Genomic DNA, 12,977 nt, shown 5'->3' with positions numbered 1-12,977 from the left:
GCAGGTGGCCCGTCCTGAGTTAATGCATCAACGTTCGACTGTTAACAGCAGCTTGCATGCCAGAGGGTCAGCATTCCGCTCCCAAGAAACTATGGAATGTGTAATTTCCCAGGAATGTGATGCCCATGCTAGGAAGCCTTGAGGAAGTGACTTTTCCCAGGGTCCCCATGTCCCTGCAGGGAGGAAGGCTTCGCAACGATCTTTTTTACAGTTGCTTGCTGCCAGAGAAATGAGGACAAAGGGGAGGGGTTGGGAGGAAACAGTCCAGCAGACGGTTCAGAATTGGGCTCCTGATGAACCCTTTGAAAGATCCTGTCTTCAGAATGGGATCTGGAAGAAACCGAGGTATTTTCCAAACTGCGGGGTGTGTTAGCTCAGCTCAATTCCAGCTTAAGCTGGGATATGTGTGTGCATAGCAGGGAGGAGAGGAGCACGTTGAGTACATGGAACAGTCGGAAAATACAATTCCGTAGAGAGTACAGTGTTTGGGAGCTAAAGAGGATGGAGAAAGGAGAGATCCTTCCCTCTGCCTGAATGTAGTCAGCTTGGCCTTCAGCCCGCCCACTATCCTTGCCCATTATCATTGCAGGTTAATTTTGTTGCAGCTATTGATGTGTATGAAGATGGAGAAGCTGGCCTGCTTTTGTGCTATAACTGTAAGTACTTCTGTCTCTCCAGGGAGCTCAGGCAGCATCAGGCTGAGCCTTATCTGGCATCAACCTAGAGCAGCTGTTGAGTCATGGGTTCGGGATGGAGGCTTGCAGAGTGGGATGGAGGGAGATAAAGATGGGGGAAGGTGGGAGAAAAGGTGGTCATCACCCAACCGTTTCCCCAAGTTGCACGACTCGAACACAGGGGTGACCTGACATCTTTTTGGATGCACCTAGCAGCCGATCGCAGGAAGCTGAAATAAATCCCTGACTTTAAAGCACTGGAGAAATGCTAGGTGATTTCCCAGGTTAGAAGCAGGTAGCCCCAAACTCCACTTTCAGGGTCCGGGGTTGTGGTCCAGAAATGGGACAGCAGATCATTGCTTTCTGACGGTGCACTGGAATTGTTCTTTGGAAGTGTAAAATAAAACCCACTCTGTCCTTAATCCATACATATGTGAGTGAAAGGAACCCCTCTCAACCCAACCCTAAAAGATTATTTAAAAACTGAACCATAGCTATAAGGGGGTTCTCCACCTCTGCCCCCTTTTCCTTCTGCTGACGTTACCAACAGCCTTGATGGCAGACGAAAGGGGTGGGTGCCAGGCAACCTTGAAGAGGGGCTGTCTCTCTTCCACTGGAACCCCCAACTGAAAGTGAAATAAGGCCTAAGATGTTTAGAAGCATGAGGTGTCTATCTCCTAGCATCCCCGGCCAACATCCCCATGCCAACTTTAGTGTTTCCCTTGTGGAGAAGCAGAGGACAGTTGGGCAGGGGCAAAGCCGCATTTGATACCCCTTACCAAGAAGAACTTCAGTGACCAGAATCTGTGCAAGAAAACCTTTGCAGCTGTCAAGAAAGCAAACTTCATTCCAGCTGCCACTGTTCCTCTGCACCTTTGATGCCATCCAGATGCTCAGGAGTTAAGGAGCTGTCTTTCCCACTGCATGCTGTCCAAGACACAAATGGCTGGCCTGGTGAAATAGTGGACCTCCTTCTGTTTTTCTACCAGTCCTCTTTTTCTTCCTCTTCTTCCCCGCTCTTCCTTTTGCTTTTGCAGATGTTTGCTATTACCGCAAAGTGTGTCCCTTTAACGGGGGCTCAGCTCTGGTCCAGCCACTAGCTTCGGATTTCCATTTCAGCTGGAACCAGGTTCCTTATGCGATTGGTAAGAAAACTGCCCAGAGTCCCTCTGGTGGGAGGAGATGGGCGGTGACAAATTTGATAAATAAATAAAAATAAAATAAAATAAAACCAAGCTGGTGGTGACTTCCAGCCGGGCAGCTGATCAGGAGCACATCTGAATGGCTCAATGACTGCCTAGGCACTCCTCAGTCTGAACAGCTCCTGAGTTGGCTTCTTCATTAAGGACACCCCCTACCCCCGCCCTTTGTCTTCTGCAGTTTGCGCCTTCCCTTACATTTTGGCCTTCACTACCGATTCCATTGAGATCCGGTTGGTGGTTAATGGAAACCTCGTCCATACAGCCGTGGTCCCAGCCTTGCAGCTGGTGGCATCGAGGGTAAGGAGATAGGGCAGAGCCTGCTCTGCCACATCAAATTCCCTTTCCCCCAGATTGCTGTAACCTTTTGCATTAGCTCTGGGATGTCCAAGTCCTCGATCACCTTCTCCAGCCTGCCTTTATTAGTGAGCGAGTGAATGAATCACTCGTTGAATTCCCACCCCACTTTATTTTGTGCAACTCAAGGCCCCATAGGTAAGGTTCCCATTCATGATGTCCATTGAGGCGGGCTCCTTTTGAAGCTTTGGAATCCCTTTATCTCAGAATATTTGCATAGTGGGTGAAGCGTTCATTTACTGTAGAAACCTGTAACCACATCTCCCATTGGTGGTGGTTTGGAGACACTGTTCGCTCTCAGCACAAGTTCTCACAACCCCTTATAAAGAAGAGAGACTCCTGATCCTTTTAGACAAGGGCTAGGGGATGTTACATTGGCTTTCTCAACTCACTTCTCCTTCCAGTCAGATATCTACTTCAGAGCTGCCACCGCAGTGAGCGAAGTGTCCAACAGCAGTTCGAAGGAGACCAGCTCCCCTGGGTCCCCTCAGACACCTTCAGTTCATGAAAGTCCCATTTTCTCCCCTACTTCAGCAGAAGGTAAGGAAGTTGGGCTGCGTGCTTCTCAGGGTTGGAGATACCTAACGGCTTATTGCTAAAGTATCGGCCCTTTCCAACATAAATTCCAGAAGTACAATATTGGACTTTCTTCTTCTCCCTATCCTAGAGGTTAGGCTGTGTCAGCTCCAGGCCTCCCATGGAGGGATCAGGTAATAGTTCCTCCTGAGAACTTTCTCCTCTAGGCTCCTTAGCATCTGAAAGACCTACCTCGGTCTGAGGGAGGGTTGCCTTTTCTTGCCAGCCCCTTCAGCAGGGCTGAAAAATGGTCCCTTCCTTTTTTGGCAGGATTCCTAACCCTAAGGAATGAGAGGAAAATGTGCCACATCTAGTTTGTGAGGTGGATCCACTCTGCCAAATCCCCTGGTTCTTGTTGACGTTTGAAGGGGAGAGGGAAGGTGGCTTCATCTGGAGCTACCACTTCAAGAGACTTGAAGCCCTTGAAGAAAGGATTCCTAAAGGTTTCCTTCAGTTTTCTCAAGGGAAGGGCAATTAGAGTTAACTGGAAAGTTAATAAAGGAATAAGGGTCCAGACGGATCTGAAATAAGATTTTGGAATTAATTATAAGAATCCTTCCCATGGGAAAATGCTTTTGTTTTGAATTATTTTTTTTAAAAAAAACATGATAGGATGGGACTTGGAAGGCTGGACACTAAGGGAGCTAGAAGGAACGAAAGATTGCAACTAAAGGAGAAGGACCCTTAAATTTGACTTACAAATACAGAATGAAGCAAAATATTTAGGGACCATATTTTTCCAAATATGCTCACATTACTATCCTGTGATTCCTCTGGAGTTGCTATTCCTGGTGCTGCTCCATCAGGGCCACGTTAACCAAGAGAAGAAACAGGCTAAGAAACAGGTAGCAAAGCTACCAGAAACGTTTGGTAGACCATCAGCACCTTTGCCAAACACCTTACGCCATGTTGGCTGCCAGCATTGTTCTCCTCCTCTTCCTCATTTCAGGTGAAGCTTTGTGCAAAAATATCTACAAAATCCCCCTCAGCAACCTGGTTGGCAGGAGCATCGAGCGCCCACTCAAGTCTCCCCTGGCCCCCAAAGTCATCACCACCCCAACGTCTGCTGGCATCGCCTCTATCCCAGTTGCACCTTCCCTCTCCTTGTCGCGCATAGAGATCAAAGAGATTGCAAGCAGAACCCGCAAAGAATTGCTTGGTAAAGACTGAGAACTCAGCATTTTCTGGATTTCTGTGAAACTGTTTGGACATGGACCCACCAGCCTGAATCTGATCTCAGGGGGCAGAGAAGGGTTCCTAGGCTGCATCATAAACGTTAAACCTTGACTTCCCCCACTGGGACCCTCATGCAGCTTCAGCTATTTGTGACTCAAAGTCACCCAACCATCACTCAGAGTCACCAAACCCAGATTATTGACTGAAAGGGGTTGCGCAATTCAGTAACCGAGTATCCTCTTTGCATTCTGAAGTTCCATCTCCAGTATCTCCAGATGAGGCTGGAAAAGACCTCTGCTTGAAACCCTGGAGAGCTGCTGGTCAGTGCAGCTCAGTGGTTTTCAAACTTAGCAATTGTAAGATGTGTGGACTTCAACTCCCAGAATCCCCCAGCTGGCATGCTAGGCAATGTTGGCTGGGGAATTCTGGGAGTTGAAGTCCACACATCTCGAAGTCATCAAGTTTGAAAAACTCTGGTGTAGATGATATTAAGATAGAGAGACTGGGAGTCACTTCCAATGTTCCTTTTTAATTCGGAACCAGCATCCTACTTAAATTTTTAGAAGGACAATAGCTCAGAGGACGAGGCCAAAGATCTTTCTTGGCTTTGCGCTAAATTCTCCAATACTCAATACCTCTACCATGGTGGGCCTTATTCTCTTTCTGGCTTCAAGCTGCAGGCAAGCTCCTCCTTAGAAGAGGCATTGATCAGGGCCATCTTTATTATTTTATTGTTTTTCCTGACAATTATTACCCACTTTGGAGGTCTTCTGGAGTTAGAAAAGCAAGGAAGGAAACATCTCCCAAGGATTGACAGCTGTTCTTTCCTGGATTCTCCAGGTCTGTTAGATGATCCTACTTCAAAGTCAGAAGGAGGGCAAAAGCAGAAGAAGCTTCCGTCAAAACCATCAGACCCGAAGCAGGGAACTCAGCGGTCCTCAAGCAGTGACAGGTAAGCAGCCACGAACAGGAGGGAGAGAGTTGGGGTGATGCTACAAGCCAGCCCCTCCGCCCCTGATTCCCCAAACTATGTTGTTTTGAAGCTGCGTGTGAGAGCCTTCTGGTGTAAATTTGATTTTTGTAAAGGCTGTTGCAGGCAGGCAGTGAAGGACATCTACGCGCAGGACCAGAGGAAGTCTAGCTAGGCTGCCCTCTCTCTGAACAGACATGCATACTCACTTTATTAGGCAGTAAGAGAGAAAGTTGTTGACTTAAGCTGGTTTTTTTCAGTTGTCCCCTGTGACTGTGTTAGGGGTTATTCTTGGGGAGAATAGATTGCGACAGGGCGAAGTCACGAGAGCAAAAGCTTCTGCAAGTTGGCTGGAAGTAACTGACATCTGAGGATAATGGCGGCTGCAGTGTAACCTAGATGTTCCATTAATGGTCTGATGTAGTTTGTTCAGCCTTCTTCGCCTGAAAGATGCGCCCATCTGCAGCCTGACACTCCAGCTTTACAGCAGTTGCGTTTCCGTGATGGCGAAACCTTGCCAAGGCTGTGACATCCCCGTCAACCCTCCCCACTACTCGCCATTTCTTCTTTCCTCTCCGCAGGCTCATTGTGAGCTCGTTCGAAAGCACTTCCGAAGAGCCCCTCTTCTCTGCCGGTTCAGACCCTGACGCTGCCCCACCGGATGAGGAGCCCCATTCCAGCAATCTCTTCCAACTCGGGGCCTCCTTTGACGAAGGCATCATTGATCTGAAGTGAAGACAACTGGGACACAATCTTTGCACGCACTCACCCCGTTCTCTGCCACTGGTTTCCCTCCACCCCCTGTCCCAATTTTGTACAACTCTCTAAACAGTATGCATCTCACTAAATGCTCTAGCAATGTTAGAAGTGGTCACTACATGCAATCCAAGAGAGGAACTAAGGGATCCATCTCTGGATGCCTGACTTTTCCAGCTTATTGGCTTGTTAGAGGAAAAGAGACCAGGTGTGTGTGTGTGTGTGTATATATATAGATAGTCTTTTTGGTGAAATAAGAGAGCAGTCACCCAGTTTGGGTGAAAGCTTGGGTGAAGGATCAAATGAGCTTTAATCAGTTAATTGATTAAATCTTTATCTATTTTCACATGGCACAGGAAGTCTCTTTCAAGGAACAGACTGCTTATATTTCAGGGGTGGGGCAAGTTCCTAAGTGCCCCCTGTCCATGGTAACAGGCCAACAGACATGTTTCCTTTCTCCACCAGCACTGGAGGAGGGAGATGACCTGGACAGTCTTGGAGATTGTCCCCAGGTTTGGAAATCAGAACAGAGGGAACTAAAGAAGAGGAAGTTCTCTTCGCTGAGCCACATTTCCCACCATTTGAAGCTAAAAGGAGGGTCCTGGACCCGTGCCGAGAGTGGCCGCCAACTTCCTTGTCTGAAACAGGATCTGGCCAGGGATTCTGCCTCCTCCTTGGTCTTAGCTTGTATTCCTGTAATTCAGAAAAATTACATAGGAAAGTAGGGAGTCACTGGGGAAGAGAAATTCCCTGCCACGCGAGTGAGATCCTGGAAGCATCTGGTCTGTCACTGCAGAGCGGTGTTTCTCAACCGTGGCAACTTCAAGCACGCTGGCTGGGGAATTCTGGGAGTTGACGTCCACACATCTTGAAGTTGCCAAGGTTGAGAAACACCGCTGTAGGGCATAGGCTGCTGGACTCGAATGTCACAACCCAAAGGTGTGTTGGTGCATGGAGTGCCCCCCAACGTGGCTTCTAAACTGAATTCTCATGTGATCAGAAAGAAGTACACGAATGGCAAGTTGTCCCACTCTGCTTAACCTGCTATGGCAAAATTGTACGGTGCCCTCTTGAAATAGCCCTTGGGTCTGATCCAGGAGGGTCAAAAAGAACCCTGGGATTCTTTAATTTAAAAGGTGTAACTTAACCCCCAAAGATAAATAAATAAATACACACACACACACAGTGTGTGTGTGTGTGTTTGTGTATGTATGTATGTATGTATATGGATTGTTCAATTAACGATAGCTGCTTCTGGCTAGAAAGAGTCTTGTTTGAGGAATCCAATCAGCGGCAGAAACATTGCCGTCCTGCTAAACCATTAGCTTTTCCTCTTTGGTTGTAGCAGAGGGGCAGAACAGGCCTTTCTTGAGCTGAAACTTGGAAATCCGACAACTGTTCTTCCCCTCCCACCTCGTTTTCTCATTTTGATTAATGGATAGATGTCCCCCCTCCCTCTGCTGACTAGCCAGAAAAGGTTAGGTTGAGCATACAGGTAGTCCTCACTTAACAACCACAATTGGGACTGGAATTTTGGTGGCTAAGCGCAGTGGGTCATTAAGCGAATCTGACCGGATGTTATGACCTTTTTTTCAGAAGTAGTTAAGTGGATCACTGAAGCCGTTAAGCGAACTATGTGGTCGTTAAGCGAATCACGTGGTTCCCCATTGATTTTGCTTGCCAGGAGCTGGCCAGGAAGGTTGAAAATGGCGATCACGTGACCATGGGATGCTGCGACGGTCATAAATGCGAACCGGTTGCCAAGCACCCAAATTATGAGCTTTCACGAAAGATTCAAGGAGGTTTTGGAAGAGACACCACTCCTCCGGGGTGTGAATGCCAAAGCTACTTCCAACCTCTGTTAAGTAGGGTTTGCAGTTTGGGTCTTTCAAAGGCTTGACAACCTGTGGCATGAGAAAGGTACCTTTGCCCTCTCTTGGGCAGGGCGGGAACCTGTCTCAAAGCTGCTTTTAATCCCTCAAAGGTGTTTGCCTGTTCTCGTGACCCACCCCCTTCGCCCTTTCCTCCTTCCTCATGTTGACAGTTTCTGTCCTGTGGTTTGTTAGACACCCTGAGAAACCAGATGTCCATCTGAAGGGGCCGGTGGCCCTACCGCAGGAGAAACGTTTGCACCCAAAGGCTGTCCTCTGCCCTAATTCCAACATTTCCTTGTCGAGTTAACCACATCAACTGATTTGTCTTCCCTTACACCAATAGTCCCACTCTACTTGTTTGTTTGATCCTTCCTGGTGGATCTTCCATTCCACCTTTGATCTCCTACCTCTTTTGCCCACCAAGATTCCATGATCCAGTCCCTCTGCCTTTGCCTGATTGCCTTATTTTTTGCTCATTGGACAGAGCACTTAATCCATCTCAAGCAGGATGGTTATACTGAACAAACCATTTGACTGTTTTGCCTGGCCCACTCTTCCCAAGGGACCAGCCCCCTAGTAAATAAAACACTGCACCCTTGGCTAGTAGAAAACAAGCAGCTGAGTTTCTGGTGTTAATGGAGGAGAGCAGCTGGGATAGCTGAGCAGGTATGCCATTCGAAAAAAATATGGCGGAAAGTATCAGTAAAGCCACAAGCTGATAGATGCAGGTCTCCCTTTCCTGAGTACACAGTGGCCCATTTCCCATGCATCTCAAATGCTGGTTTCTAGAATGGCCAGTCTGTAGGGCTGGGACCAGCACCCAACAAAATTAGAATCTGCGGCTGAGTTCCAAACCCATTGTAATTTCTAATCAGCTTGCAGATTAGTGGAGCTAAACAATGGACACCTACCCAGGGCCGCAACTGGAGCGGGGGGCAAGCGGGGCATGTGCCCCAGGTGCCACGCTGGGAGGGCACCAAAATGAGTGCTGGGGGGGCTCCAAGATGGGCGTGGAATCCATGTTTGCCCTGGGTGACACAGACCCTAGTTGCGGGCCTGCACCTACCTCTGCTGACAGAGCCAGCCAAGGGTGATGGGAGTTGGAATAGATGCACGGCCCTCAAGAAATCCTAGAGAGAAAGAAGCTGGGATGAAGGACAGGGTGAGCTGGGTACAAGCTCCGAGATGGTTGCATAGATTTGTGCAGAAACGGACTCGTTCGTTTTGGAGGGCTCGGGGGCTTTCGACCTTTGGGATCTCTTTTCAGATGTAGCATCTCTCAGCTTCTCTTCCTTTTTAACACCTTTGTTTGCAGACAAGTAGACGTTTGCTGCAGATGGTACGCCTGCGTTTCTGCTTTGGTGAAAATCGTCTTTCCCCCCACTCCTCTCCGATTCCAAAAGAGCGTTTTTGGGAAAGTGGGGCATAATCTCATTGCCGCATAATCTTGCTGGGGGCGGCTTCTGGTGAATTAGCAGAACGATTCCCACGTGTCATTCCCACCTGCTTTCTGTATGTATGTTTGCTTCCAGTTGAGGGCTGTGTACCCCTGACAATTGTAAAATCAAAGGTCTTCCAGGTAGAGCATGTTGAGAAGAAGGTTTGAGTGCACATATAGGAAGAGACAGTAGGCTCTGGAACACTGTAATTACAATTTCGGCTCTTCTCTGCTGTCTTCAGTTCATTTGTTTTTGTGCCTTCGAGTCAATGTTGACTCCTGGCGACCGCCTGGACAAGTCCCTGCTGTTTTCTTGGCAAGGTTTTTCAGAACTGGTTTGCCATTGCCTCCTTCCTAGGGCTGAGAGAGAGGGACTGGCCCAGGGCCACCCAGCTGGCTTTGTGCCAAAGGTGGGACTAGAACTCGCTGCCTCTCAGTTTTTAGTCTGGTGCCTTCGCCACTGCACCAAACTGGCTCTCCATTGCTGTCTTCAGCACCTGATGGCAAATTTACCAAGCTTCTTATGCTTAAAAAAAGAGACACCGTTGTCTCCAAGGCTGTCCCAATTCAAATATTGCCTTGAAGCTGAGTGTCACTTCAACCTACTAAAAAAGCATTCACAAATGGCCCACATTTAATTGGGGCCACGCTAATCCTCCCAATACTATTTTCATGGTGAAAATGGTGCTCCAGTGGTACGATAAAGTATCCCTTTGAAATTCCAGTGATGGCAGATTCATCCATCCGATACCGGATCTTTTTGCACTGCAGGAGGGCTAAAGGCAGTTTTGGGAAGCGAGGAGCATTTTAAGTCACGGAAGCATAAAGCACAGGAGGAAAACTGGTTGAATTCCTTCTTTTTCTGAAATGCAGTGGCTCTGCCTAATACACCGCCAGCTGTATTATTTTATTTTCATCCACGTGGGCAACTCTTTGGGGGTCCTTCCCATTTTAGCCAATTCCACTGACTTGCACGAAGTCTTAGACGAGACATTGTGTCTTAGCATATCCAGCCACAAAATGCAGATAACCAGACAGGGCTCCCTTTCTGAAGGGAAATCAGAAGCAAAACCTGAGGGGCAGTGCTTGATGTTGGTTAAATGCTTAAGTTCCTTTCATACATTCACCAGGCAGATTTTCTGCTGGCCCCAGAGCTGCATTTACGATTCGTATGTGACTGTTAATTGCTCATATCTCCATTAGTGAAAGAATGTGGAAGCGGGGTTGTGAGTTTTTAAAAAGCATTATCTGTGCTTTGGTTTTTCAGATGCTGTACATAATTGGGGAGTGGGGTGAGGAAAAGGATTAATCACCAGTGTCTCCTGGCTCAAGAGAGCATTTTTCTTAGTGCTTAAACTCAAGGGGGTATTGAATATATTTCCTAGTTTTCTGCTCCGTCTCCCAACAGACGGTCTTACTCTTGAAACCAGAACCGAGCTAACCACCTCTAGCCCGGCACCTGTTCATATTATGAGCTTCATCTCCTACCAGCGCTTGCCCATGCTGCTTGGGGATGCTGGGAGTTGTAGTCTAAGAGACGGAGGGATGGTTACAAGATTCAGGGAGGCTGATCTGTCCTTTCGTTCCTGTCTTCCTCTTAAGCAGAAGTCCTGGAAAGGCTTAGCAGCGTTTTCCTGCCCAGTAGACCATCCACTGTTGCAAATTAAAAGAGAGAGAGAGAGACCAGGCAACAGGACCACCCTTTGCCAGAAAACGTGGCAGCAAGCATTTGCCTCTTTGAAGATCACGGCCGCAGTTGTAGCGTTAACATTACACACTGATCTGCTACGGTCACCTTTGCACGTCTGTTCTGTTTGTGCCATTTGACTTGGTGTCTCAACTCTTCCACGTATCCCCGTGGTAGTCCTATGTCTCCAAAGGAAGAACTCTCCTGTTGCTGCCTCTTCTTCCTCCTCCTCCTCCTCCTCCATCTTCGGTGGGGGTGGGTGGCTGTTTCCTGCAAGTATGACTTGCTAGTATTTATTAAATATTTCTCTCGCCAGACAGAAGGCACTTTGAAGCTGATGTATGTACAAAAGAGTTTGTCGTCAACACTGGTTGCTTGTTCTCCTTTCCCATTTTTCTTTCAAAAAAAAAAAAAAGCACCCTCGAGCACTGTCCGGCATGAGTTAGGTGTGACTTCCCCGTCCCCACCCCCCAAAGCAACAGATGGAGAAGGAAGGCAGATTCGGCCACATCCTTTCCACCTTTTTCCAGCATCTCCCCGCTCTTGTTTCCAAGTAGGATGCAACTTCTGCCTGGGATTTGGTGCTCTATTTATGGTGGGGCCTGGGGGAGAAATCTCGTTTTGATGATCCACGTGTTTTAGAAGAGGGATGAGGGACAACCGAACTGGTTGCGGGAAGGGATGGGAGAATCAAGGTGAAGTTTACAGCTTAAATCCATGAAACCACCTCTTCCTAAACTTCACTCTTGGGATCTACCGACGAGTAAAGGGGTCAGCCCCTTTCAGCGCCAGCTGTTGTTCACAGTCAAGGCTGGCTGATCTCACCAAGATGATCCCATGCAGGATAACTCAGAAATCCAAGTTAAAGTGGCTTTGGGATGGCATCTTCGCCATGCCATGCTATGTGGGTGGATCAGAAAATTAAGCCTCCTGAAATCTTTTGGGCTTACTCCGCTTATTGACGCGTATTGGATCACAGCTTTACTCACACCTAACTTTTTTGCTGGATTGTGCCCCTTGACTGTTAACTCTAGTGGGATTTTGTACTTTTCAATGATTCCGTGCTGTCAGCCTGTGGCTTACCCTCTTGTGAGTCTCAAAGTTTAAATTATACCACCAAGTGTCTTAAACTTAATTGTATTTGCCATTGTTTTTCAATGCTACAAGTAATAATGTATTATTATTTCCTTTTTTTCTGAGTGTTTTCAAATATGGCTTGTAAAAACGAGAGAGCGAGCGAGCATCACAGTATACGATGACAGACATCTGTTCTGGAAGTTCCATAGACCACAGCTGTAAAATCAACTGTTGGGTTTTTTTTTCTTCCTTGATATGTAATAAATATTTATGATATTTGATAATGCTATTTTTCATTGGTTTGTCCCCCTGGGATCTTACTGTAATCCATGAGTACCCCCAAACTGCATGTTCTTGCCATTCCCTGGTCTTGCAGATATAAAACGGGGGAGAAAGATCACACACTCATTTTGCCTTCTGTGCATACACATATCCTGACCCCTTTTCCTAGGGCCACGCTTGACCATTCATCCCCACAATCTGAATCACACGGGCAACTAAGAGTGGTCAGGAGGAAGCTACGGATCAAGTTCTACTCCCTGGGATGGCTCCAAGTTGCTTAAATGGATTTGAGATCGAACTAGCTGTGCAAAGCCCCTCCAGTTGGTTCAGCTCTGTTAATTGTAACAGCCCAGCTTTTAAGGGGAAATTGCTCAGCGTTTTAAATACAGGTAGTCCTCATTTAGCAGTGGCCTCATTTAGTGACCATTCCCAGTTACGACAGAGATGAAAAATTAATTTTATGACCAATCCTTGCATTTACAACCTTCGCAGCTGTATAAAGCAAAGGAAACCTGAAGTAAGATCATAAGCACAGTTGCGGTTTCACTTTGCGACCGAGCTGTGGTTGCTAAATGAGGACTACCTGTATTATTTTCTATTTATAACCCTTTCCCACGGTTTCCCATGGTTTCTTCCCCTTTCTCCCCTTAACTCTGCATTTCTATCTTTAATAGTTTCTCCAGCTGGTACTTTTAACTCAAGGAGACCCCCATTTGGGAACAAGAGCCAAGATTTTAACCCGAAGTAGGGAAACGGGGATTTTGGAAGGGGAAAAACAGGCTCTTCCTTGGCATTTCAGAGCAGAGTCAAAGCAAGGCAAACACTGATTTCCCTTGGCAGGATTTATTTGGATGTGAGACCCAAACAGAAACAGAATAGAAATTAATAAATAAGTTTACCTAACCAACAGA

The 12,977-nt window shown here is 47.3% G+C and overlaps 1 protein-coding gene across 3 annotated transcripts in view; it reads left to right on the top strand.

Annotated features, from left to right (window-relative positions):
- The window catches only part of GARNL3 (GTPase activating Rap/RanGAP domain like 3), a 68,418-nt gene extending 56,350 nt beyond the window's left edge, over positions 1-12,068 (top strand). For 2 of the 3 annotated variants that reach the window (XM_063316507.1, XM_063316505.1), the window contains 7 exons: positions 590-656; positions 1,712-1,819; positions 2,055-2,173; positions 2,635-2,770; positions 3,756-3,965; positions 4,823-4,934; positions 5,534-12,068. In XM_063316507.1, coding sequence (XP_063172577.1) covers positions 590-656; positions 1,712-1,819; positions 2,055-2,173; positions 2,635-2,770; positions 3,756-3,965; positions 4,823-4,934; positions 5,534-5,687 — 906 coding nt within the window. In that variant the 3' untranslated portion in view covers positions 5,688-12,068. Of the gene's footprint in view, positions 1-589; positions 657-1,711; positions 1,820-2,054; positions 2,174-2,634; positions 2,771-3,755; positions 3,966-4,822; positions 4,935-5,533 lie in introns of those variants that run through there. The other variant, XM_063316508.1, reaches the window with a different exon arrangement.
- Positions 12,069-12,977: the final 909 nt, after the last annotated feature.

Source organism: Candoia aspera, chromosome 16 (genome assembly GCF_035149785.1).
Source record: "Candoia aspera isolate rCanAsp1 chromosome 16, rCanAsp1.hap2, whole genome shotgun sequence".
NCBI lineage: Eukaryota > Metazoa > Chordata > Lepidosauria > Squamata > Boidae > Candoia > Candoia aspera.
Note: the sequence above shows the minus strand (reverse complement) of the source record. Positions and strands in the feature narration are given on the sequence as shown.